We start from the raw sequence: 10,592 nt of genomic DNA, 5'->3' as shown, positions 1-10,592 counted from the left end.
CAGTTACTCCCTTAGCTTTCAATCATTGAATACCTAAAATGCAAGCATTTCAGTTTAACTGAGACCAAAATTCTTGGTTAGATGATGCTGCAGGACCATAGCAAAATCAATCCATCTCTTTTCCCACAAGTAATGTGATAGAATGTACAAGAAATTGACTTCAACACTCAATGTGTGATACTTTAAAATCGTGTTTGTGGATGAATATTGGACCACACTTCTTCGTCTCATACTGGGATAAGGAAAATTGGAAATATATAATAAGGGTCTGGTTTTATTCAAAGAGACCATTTAGCTGAGATGTGACAGAGATTGAACCAAGAATTAAATGAATCCAAAATGGTTAGACCCGTTGTACACTACTACACACTCATAGCTCATCTCTCATGGTGTGTCAGTCTGCCCTCTGGAGGACACGGAAGGAAAGGCCCATTCACCCATCTCCACCTCTCCGCATGGTTACTTACTGTCTAAACTCCCCTCAATTGATTGTGTATGATCTTTGACATTAATATGAGGCTTTCGCAAAGGATAATACAATTTACACAACCCAAAATGGTACTCCATTAGATTGGAGGGGTACTTAATACAGTAGTGATAGAAAAGTAAAGTAAGACAACCTCCCTTGATCCTGTAGACCAGGGGTATTAAACTCTTACCCTGTGAGGTCCGGATCCTGCTGGTTCTGTTCTACATGATAATTAATTGTACTCACCTGGTTTCCCAGGTCTAAATCAGTCCCTGATTAGAGAGGAACAATGAAAGAAATGCAGTGGTTCTGGCTTTGAGGACCAGAGTTGAGCACTCTAGACCCGATTTCTTCATCCCAACTTCAACAGGACAATGTGAACAATAAATCCAAGAACAAAGAGGGTCTATAAAACAACCCACCACTCCAGTGTATGTATGGGGGTAGTGATATAGTAACCTATTAGATTTTGTCTACAAACTCAGGGGCCGCAGTTCCATTCCCTGAAAGGGCTAGCTATTTATGGTAATAGTATTCCAAATGTGTCAAGTCATTACAGGCCATCTTGTTAAGTTAATGATTCAGCACCTTGTTAAACATGACAAATTGTCAGGTTTCAGTAGCAGGCTGTGGGTAAAGTACATTACCACAAATAAGATGATCTGTATAACTTAAATGATACTGAAGCATGTCAACAGTTAGCATGTGGTTTTCAGTTGGACCAACTTCAAGACTCTGGGAGAAAATTCAAAATCAACAATTTATTTCAGCTTTCCATAGGGATTGAGTTGTCATGACAAACATTTACAAGTACTCTGTAACAGGGCCAATACAAGTGAGCATGTCAACCTTAACAAGTACACACAGTTCCCTGACTGTGGTTCACCTAACATTCCAGTGGCACTGTAACACAGCAAAACTCTCAGCTACAAGTGAAGGACACAACACTAAGGCCTTACAGATTCAGTGATAGAAATTCAAAGCTCATATCCGATTGAGCTGACATATGCAGCGTTTACCGTGAACGCTGTCCTCACTAAAGCGGGAACATTGCCTTGAAATGTCAATCGCGCTGTGAAGCTGAACTTCAGCGATGCGGATTGAATAGTGCACTAACGCTGGACAAAATGAATAACTAAGGAAACATTTATTTCAATATGTCACGTTCTCTAGGCTGTAATGTGTGTTTTTAACAACAAGGACAAAACACATTATAGGAAAATACAAAACTATAAAATGAACAAAGACAAAGCTGCAACAAAAAGATTGACAAAAAAAACCCATTTTGACATGGAAGTGCCAAGTTGGAGTCTTTGTTTCCAGCAGTACATCATAAAGTAGCCATCTCACGTTAAACTGGATGACACTTTTTAACCTTTTTTTTCTTTAGTTGGCAAAACCACACAAATAACATGCATCACTAGTGTCATTGTAAAATTACTCAGAACCTCAGTTTGACCATCCTCTGAAATCATGACATTTTGACGAGCTTAAGTGCAATTTTCTGTCCTAACTCTGGCATCACATACATTGTAAATGATATGGCTTACTAGGTAAACAGGCCCATATAAACTGGTAAGAGACATCTTTCATAAACAAAACTATGGTACAGCACTTTCTTGACAAAACAAATCAAAGATCTAAATCACAACGTAAACAACAGCGTACCACTGTACAGTTTATCCTAACATATTTACAGGTTCGTTTCAATTCTCCTGTACAGAGGGGTCATTTCCAAAGTAAAGAAAAAACATGATGCTGTTAAATAGTATGTTAGGCAAATTCAAGCATCACATCTACTTTTTGTTTCAAAGAAGAATTGATTTGAGGAAATTAAACCAAATAACCAGAATTTGGTGGGCTAACAAAATGCTGGTCTCCTCCTGTCTTATATATAATATATATAACATCCTTTATTGTTTTACATAAGGTGATGATGCTCTAGGTGTCCAATACTGATACGATACATGGCCTCGATTAATGATGGCTCTTTGGGCTAAATGCACTTTTCAACAGTATATTTTTGTTCAATCACTAGTTGTATTACACACAACAAAAAGGGGGCATTTTTCTACTTTGAAAGGAACTGTGCAAAATCTGCCCTACATAATCTGCTCTAAAGCAAAGTGACAGTGTTGCAATTTCTATTGTACAAGGTACTGGGAGATGGTAAGGGACATCTCTACACCGGTGCAGACCCTCATTTCAACATATATACAAGGCACTACGGATAGGAGTCAAGGGTCACACTGCAGGTCTCCCGACAGCCACCTCAGCTCAGTCCGGTCGGAATATAGGATATTTGGGTAAGAATTCTATAAGAATTACCTGTGGAGGGAAAACATTTATTCATTTCACACTTTTATTTTTGAGAATTGAATCTTTCCAGTAGGCCCTGCTCTATTGTACAGTGCATAAATTACCATATATTTTGCATCTTATGATCTGAGACTTGTAATACTCCATATGTTGGCAAGAATCATATTCTGTTTTAGGGGAACATGAATGGGTTATACTTACATATTCCATCATATTGCTGCTTTCACATTTCCTTTTGCTGAGTTTCCAGTGCAGGCCCAGCTAAAGAGAAGAGGTGAAAGTAAGGACAGACATAACAGCGCACACGCACAGACACCCACATACTGTCTGGGTAGCTAATCTGTCAGATCTCCCCTAGTGTGAGGGGAATTTAGGAAAGGCTTTACAACTACAGTGTGGGTCATAAATATTGGCAACCTTGACAAAGATTAGCAAAATATACTTTATAAAATAAATAATACAAATACTTAGCAGGTAGCCTAGTGGTTAGAGCGTTGGACTAGTAACCGAAAGGTTGCAAGATTAAATCCCCGAGCTGACAAGGTAAAAAATCTGTCGTTCTGCCCCTGAACAAACCCACTGTTTCTAGGCTGTCATTGAAAATAATAATTTGTTCTTAACTGACTTGCCTAGTTAAATAAAGGTTAAAAAAAAAATTGTACACTGAAAACATTTGAAGATTCAATTATTTTATACTAATATGCTCAATTAAATAGATTTGTTTAAGAAGTAATACAACAATTCTAAAAAAGATAAGGGTCAGAATATAGGCATACGTTTTCAGTACTTCAGCACCGTCCCCTTGCGAGGATAATGACCCTGAGCCTTTTTCTAAAATGTTATGAGATTGGAGAGCACAATAGGGGTCTTAGACCATTCCTCCATACAGAATCTTTCCAGATCCTTGATATCCTTCATCAGTGCTTATGAACTGCCCTCTTCAATTCAAACCACCGATTTTCAATGGGGTACAAGTTTGGAGACAGATGGCCATTGAAAAATGTCAATTAACCATTTCTTTGTGGATTTTGATGCACCACCACATCTCACAGTATGTATGAGGTTATTTTCTGCATATGCTTCCGTTTTTTTCAACACCCAGCCCACCACTGGTATGTGTGGCCAAAGAGCTCTATTTTCATATCATCTGACCATTGACCTGGTGGTTTGATAAACAACATTGGCACTTGAATTAGAACCGGTGCCATGGTCAGATAACAGGAAAATAGAGCTCTTTGGCCACGCACACCAGTGGTGGGTTTTGTGTTGAAAAACAGAAGCATATGTAGAAAATGACCCCATGCTTACTGTAAAATATGGTATTGGGCTGTATTGCTTCCACTGGTCCTTGTTAAAGGCCAATGGCGTCAAGAACTTTACCAAGTACCAGGACATTTTAGACAAAAACCTGTTTGCCTCTGCCAGGAGGCTGAAACTTGGCCACATGTAGATCTTCCAGTAAGAAAACAACCCCAACACTAATCAGAATTCACAAAGAAATGGTTCATTGACCACAAAATCAACATTTTGCAATGGCCATCTCAGTCTCCAAACTTGTACCACATTAAAGAAAATCGGTGGTTTGAATTGAAGAGAGCAGTCCATAAGCACAGACGAAGGATTTCAAGGATCTGGAAAGATTCTGTATGGAGGAATGGTCTAAGACCCCTCCCAATGTATACTCAGATATCATAAAACATTTTAGAAATAGACTCGTTATCCTCACAAGGTGAGGGTGCTGGAGTATTGATAACATTGTTTATTTACTTGCTAAACAAAATCTCTTTCTTTGAGCAATTGTATTTGTATAAAATAATATAACGGTCCCAGGTGGCTCAGTCGGTAGATCATGGCGCTTGCAACGCCAGGGTTGTGAGTTCGATTCCCACGGGGGACCAGTATGAAAATGTATAGCTTAGAGGGAAATTTGTTTTAAGGGTAAAAGTTTACATGAGGTAACGACCATTATCCATCAGAAACCTGCTACTTTAACATCGCTTAAAGATGGAATGCGCAGTAGGGGGAAACAGCGCTACTGGCCACCCCACTGTTGTTGTTTTTGTTTCCAAGCTGAGGGAGCGTCGTCCAGCATGGTAAAAAAAAACAAAAGGTGTGTAGTACATATTGTGCTCTTCTATCGCAAATGGACGTTGCTGTTTCACCATTAACGATTGCTTCACAACTGACGGAACTGTTATGGTCTTTCAGACAGGTGCTAATATTCCATTTGTTCTTACCTTGTGATATAACCGGTTGTTTTCCCATTCTAACAACTTCTGAATAGATCTTCTCGCCTGTTTGTAAAGGAGCACATACAACATTGAAATGTTTTCTAGTAATTACCTTGACTTCACACTCTTTTACAAATGACAATAACAGCAACCACAGTATTATATGACAAAGAGACATTTATGGACTGAACTCCTTTTACCAGCTTGTCATTTCCACTTCACAATAACACTGGGTTGAGGCACCACCTTTCAGTGGCGTACCCTTCAGCTGGACAGGCCTTCAATGGTGCAATGTATCATTTTTACACACAAGTTGTTATTGCCTGCTTAAGACCAATACGGCTGGATTTGTAAACTAGCCCATGAGTAATGAGTGGGCCTGCTGACTTATGTAGAGTGGGACTGTGCAGCAGACATCACACGAGGGCTGATTGAGACTTACTCTCTTGTTGAGGCATATAACGGGCCACAGACTGAAGCCCACCGTACAGCAACAGCACAGGCAGCCGCAAAGAAGCCACTTCACATTGACAGGCAAGTTCTTCTTCAAGCAAGCGTTCACTCTGCTGATACTGGTTTTAAACTCCTCTGGAGCCACCTGGAGAAGAAGCAGGGGAAGGGAGGAAGGAGTGGATAGGAAATGTCAGACAGAGGAAATGTGGTTGTAATTGGTATAGTTTTTATCTTATTGGTAATTCTCTCTTTGAGACAAATCAGCTCATAATTGTTTTCAATCATTTGAGCTTAAAATAGTTTTTCATCTGAAGCAATAGTGCTGAGCAATTTACCAAAATATCAGTTATTAAACAACTAATTGACTGATATTGGTTACATTTTTGGAATTCTATTTGGTTCAGGTTTTTTCTGTGAGCTCGATGCGCAGTTTCTCCAGAGCTAAATCAGACCAAGCCCGAAATGTGGGATGAAAAAGGGAGTTGTAGTTTCCAACAGGCCAATATTCTTCATAGTTTCGTGGTAATTAACGACAATGACCATAATCCATTGCGTGCCTGGTCTGTGTGTTTCTTTTACACCGGCTACTGTACATTAGGTTAGTGAGGGGCAGACATGAAGGGGGAGAAAAGAGATAGAATAATGCGCAATTGAGAGGGATAGAGAGCAGTTGCTTAGCGAGGCCTTAATTACACTGAAAAATATACAAACGCAGCATGCAGCAATTTCAAAGATTTTACTGAGTTACAGTTCATATAAGGAAATCAGTCAATTGTAATAAATTCAGTAGGCCCTAATCTATGGATTTCACATGACTGGGAATACAGATGTGCATCAATTGGTCAAAGATTCAAAAAAACAATTTTTTAAGTAGGGGCAGGGATCAGAAAACCTGTCAGTATCTGGTGTGACCACTATTTGCTTCATGCAGCGCGACATCTTCTTCGCATAGAGTTGATCAGGCTGTTGATTGTAGCCTGTGGAATGTTGTCCCGCTCTTCTTTAATGGCTGTGTGAAGTTGCTGGATATTGGCGGGAACTGGAACACGCTGTCGTACACGTCGATCCAGAACATCCCAAACATGCTCAATGGGTGACGTGTCCGAGTATGCAGGCCATGGAAGAAGTGGACATTTTCATCTTCCAGGAATTGTGTACAAATCAATGCGACATGGAGCCGTGTATTATCATGCTGAAACATGATGGCAGCGAATAAATGGCACGACAATGGGCCTCGGGATCTGTCATGGTATCTCTGTGCATTCCAATTACCATCAATAAAATGCAATTGTGTTCATTGTCCGTAGCTTATGCCTGCACATACCATAACCCCACCACCACCGGGCATTCTGTTCACAACGTTGACATCAGCAAACCGCTCGCCCTCGTGACACTATACACTCTGTCTCCCATCTGTCCGTTACAGTTGAAACCGGGATTCATCGGTGAAGAGCACATTTCTCCAGAGTGGCAGTGGCCATCGAAGGTTAGCATTTGCCCACTGTCACGACCCTGGTGAGGATGACGAGCACACAGATGAGCTTCATTGAGACTGTTTCTGACAGTTTGTGCAGAAATTCTTTGGTTATGCAAACTCAAAGTTTCATCAGCTGTCTGGGAGGCTGGTTTCAGACGATCCCGCAGGTAAAGAAGCCGGATGTGGAGGTCCTGGGCTGGCGTGGTTACATGTGGTCTGCGGTTGTGAGGCCGGTTGGACGTACTGCCATATCTCTAAAATGACTTTGGTGACATCTTATGGTAGAGAAATTAACATTCAATTCTCTGGCAACAGCTCTGGTAGACATTCCTGCAGTCAACATGCTAATTGCATGCTTCCTCAAAACGTGAGACATCTGTGGCATTGTGTTGTGTGACAAAACTGCACATTTTAGAGTGGCTTTTTATTGTCCACAGCACAAGGTGCACCTGCCATGCTGTTTAATCAGCTTCTTGATATGCCACACCTGTCAGGTAGATGGATTGTCTTGGGAAAAGAGAAATACTCACTAACAGGGATGTAAACAAATTTGTAAACAAAACATTTTTGAAAAATAAGCTTTTTGTGAGTATGGAACATTTCTGTGTTCTTTTATTTCAGCTCATGGTACCAACACTTTACATGTTGATTTATATTTTTGTTCAGTATACTTTGAAGAAGTACAAAATGTGATTTTTGAATTTGATTTTGTCACCAGCGTAGGCAGCAGCTCTTTAGAGATGAGTTGACTTGGAATGTAATAAAATAAAATGTAATATATACAACCAAAATATTTTATTAAAGTGAATAAATGATAAGCAGTAATGGCCAGTCACTACCATCATGGGTCTTCATAATTGTTTTATTCTGTGTTGTTACAGCATTCAACCCACATAATGCATTTAATGTTTAAAGCCGAAATCAAAAACCGTGATCATTTTTTAAATAATCAAACTATCTCAAAAGGCACTAATCGCTCAGCAATATGAATAAAAAACAAACACCTGAAAGGGAAAGTAGGAGAAAGGCAACCACTTCTGTGAAAAACTCCTTTAAATTTATATTTTTATAATAAAACCTGTACTGTAGTCTACAGGATCAAAGAGCCTTAGAAAACAAATGGGTGGCCTAGATATTTGGAGATGCTATCCAGAGATCAAATCTCTTACTAGTACGCCTGTAACTTGCTAACCAATCTCTTGTCTATTCACGGCAGAGAGGGACTAAAGGGAGAGATAAGCTCAGTGCCTGTGGCAGCGGCCATCCAAACAACATGAATGGATGCTAATTCCTCTCTGGGTCTGTACGCCATAAAACTGGGGTCGTAATCTTTTATGACAGGATGCAAAGGTCTCTTTGCAAACAGAATAGGAATAAGGGCCTGCTGATCTGCACCCTTCAATCATCATAATTGTGACCTCTTCCATCATGTCACCATTGGTCACAATACTGGAGAGACTTTTTATTGCCCTGCACTTCCCTCTGCCTGCTCTTATCCCTTTAGCCTTTTTGTGTTTGAGTGTCTGACCCAGGAAGCTGCCCTTTCTTGTGCATGGCACAGTCTTTATTTCCTTCTTTTATCACCTGGAGCAGTGTCCCCGACCAACTGGGCTCCAAAGACGGCTTACTCATTGACAGAGCTTCACTTCAGCTTTGGATGCACCGTGGTGTGTTGCTCCATCATATCAAAAGCACTTAAGAAACATGAGAGGTAATTCAGGGATGGTCTGATTTGTCAAAGGGCAAATAGAACAATGGCGCCACCATAATAGCTTAAATTGCTTAATTCGCATCCCAGTCCAAATCATTTGGCAAGCACAAAACATTGCTTTGGGGAAATGCACGAGACGATGCTAATGAATTGGGTTACTGTACCTTTCCCGTGAGTACTGAGGGAAACTCTGTGTCAAATTTGTTGCTCAAGCCAAACCTGTCAAAAAGAAACATACAAAAATGGTAGAGATTAAACAAACTTTCCATTGGACATGTATAAAGTACTATACTGTGACTGTGGGCTGTCACAAGGGGAACCTGGCATGGTTTTTTATGGAGATGGAATAACAGACACTGTACTCTCTACAAATAAATACAGACAGCAAAACAAAACAAAAATGCATTTCCTGAATAACCTGTCATTTGTTTCATTATGTGAATAGCTTCCCCTGTTGATACAATTCAATATGATAACAAGGATACACCATATGCATAACGCAGTTGTGGAGACTAGAGGAAGTATACTTGACTATTTTGATAAAAAGCTAAGGAATGGGCCTGGGGAAATTTAAGAACTCGCAAACGCATAGACAGAGGTATGGATGCAAGGACTGACCATCCATGACACCAAAATTACAGTTTTAACCATGTGTTGCAGTTATACAGTGTTTAACATTTATCTACATTGTTTACGAACATTGGAGTAAAACAATGCTTATTTTGCGTTCTGATGGCATAGGACAGTTGGACTAAACTCAGGAGGAGAATAAGTTATATTTTTCTAAAATCAATGGGCATGGCTATCTTAATATCATAAATGTATAGAGCCAAGTCCAAAATGGATTCTAGTTTTGCAGGGAGTAACGTTAGCTTAACACAGAATGTTAAATCTATGGATGGTAGCTAGCAAGCTTGCTGGAAATAGTCTTGGTTCATCACCACAATTTGAATAAGCCAGCCCTGTCAAAATATTCACTAGTTACCGTAGATGTCATGTTGGCTTGTCATTTTTGTTACAGTAGATGCTATGTTAGGCTAGTTTGCAGGCAACCAGTGTAGATAGCTAACGTTAGCTACCTAGTTCGCACAACTATAGTTACGCGAACTAAGTTAGCTAGTCAAATATAAAGCAGGAATAGCAGGTAACGTTACACAATAGATCACCCTTGCCTCATCAATGAAGACAAATGTAACAGTTTTGTCCTAATATAAGACCAGACAGCTGACTGTTATTGCCACGGCCTAGTGGTAAGTTGTATTTCATAGCATTGTTGTGGCAGGCTAGCTAGCTAGCAAGCTGATGAGGTAGAACAACATAACGAATCATAATGACTGCGCTTTGGATTGCTTACACGGTGATGTGCCCGGCCCCTCGCATAATCACAGGTTCTGGGCAATATTTAACAAGATGTTCTTCACTCACTACACGTTCATCTTCCTCGTCTAACTCATAGATGGTATCAAAATCCGCCATGTTGGGTAGTAAGACGCTCATGACGTTTTCGTCACTGCCAGCATGACATCAACAACCAGTAATGCCGCGTTCAAAACAACTGGGAACACGGAAATCTCCGACTTCAGTGCGTTCAAAACAACTGGGAACTTCGGGGGGGAGAGAACTACCTCCGACTGGGAAAATCGTTTTGAACAGTCATCCAACTCGGGAACTCGGACCTCTTTCTTTCCGACCTGAATATCACTGACATCATGATTTGACCGAGCTCAGCCTCCGCAGAGTGTCTGGAAAAGTGACGGATATAATTTCATATCATCTAAATTTATAATTTTTAAAGAATACAATAAAGTAGGCTTCACTGCACTCTATACTCCTCTGTAAACCGGTCATCTCTGTATACCCGTCGCAAGATACACTGGTTGTTGATTATTTATAAAAACCCTATTAGGCCTCAATCCCTCCTATCTGAGATAT

The 10,592-nt window shown here is 40.2% G+C and overlaps 1 protein-coding gene across 1 annotated transcript; it reads right to left on the bottom strand.

Moving 5' to 3' along the window:
- Positions 1–1,210: 1,210 nt before the first annotated feature.
- On the bottom strand, positions 1,211–10,363 carry chic1 (cysteine rich hydrophobic domain 1). Its single transcript, XM_021561133.3, has 6 exons — positions 10,015–10,363; positions 8,825–8,879; positions 5,462–5,617; positions 5,026–5,082; positions 2,990–3,049; positions 1,211–2,797 (listed from the first exon to the last, which is right to left on the bottom strand). Exons 1-6 carry the CDS (start codon positions 10,155–10,157, stop codon positions 2,747–2,749), a joined length of 522 nt encoding a protein of 173 aa, XP_021416808.1. The 5' UTR covers positions 10,158–10,363; the 3' UTR covers positions 1,211–2,746.
- Positions 10,364–10,592: the final 229 nt, after the last annotated feature.

Source organism: Oncorhynchus mykiss, chromosome 14, assembly GCF_057628025.1.
Source record: "Oncorhynchus mykiss isolate SJ-2025 chromosome 14, ASM5762802v1, whole genome shotgun sequence".
Taxonomy (NCBI): domain Eukaryota; kingdom Metazoa; phylum Chordata; class Actinopteri; order Salmoniformes; family Salmonidae; genus Oncorhynchus; species Oncorhynchus mykiss.
This window is presented reverse-complemented; position numbering and strand designations above follow the sequence as displayed.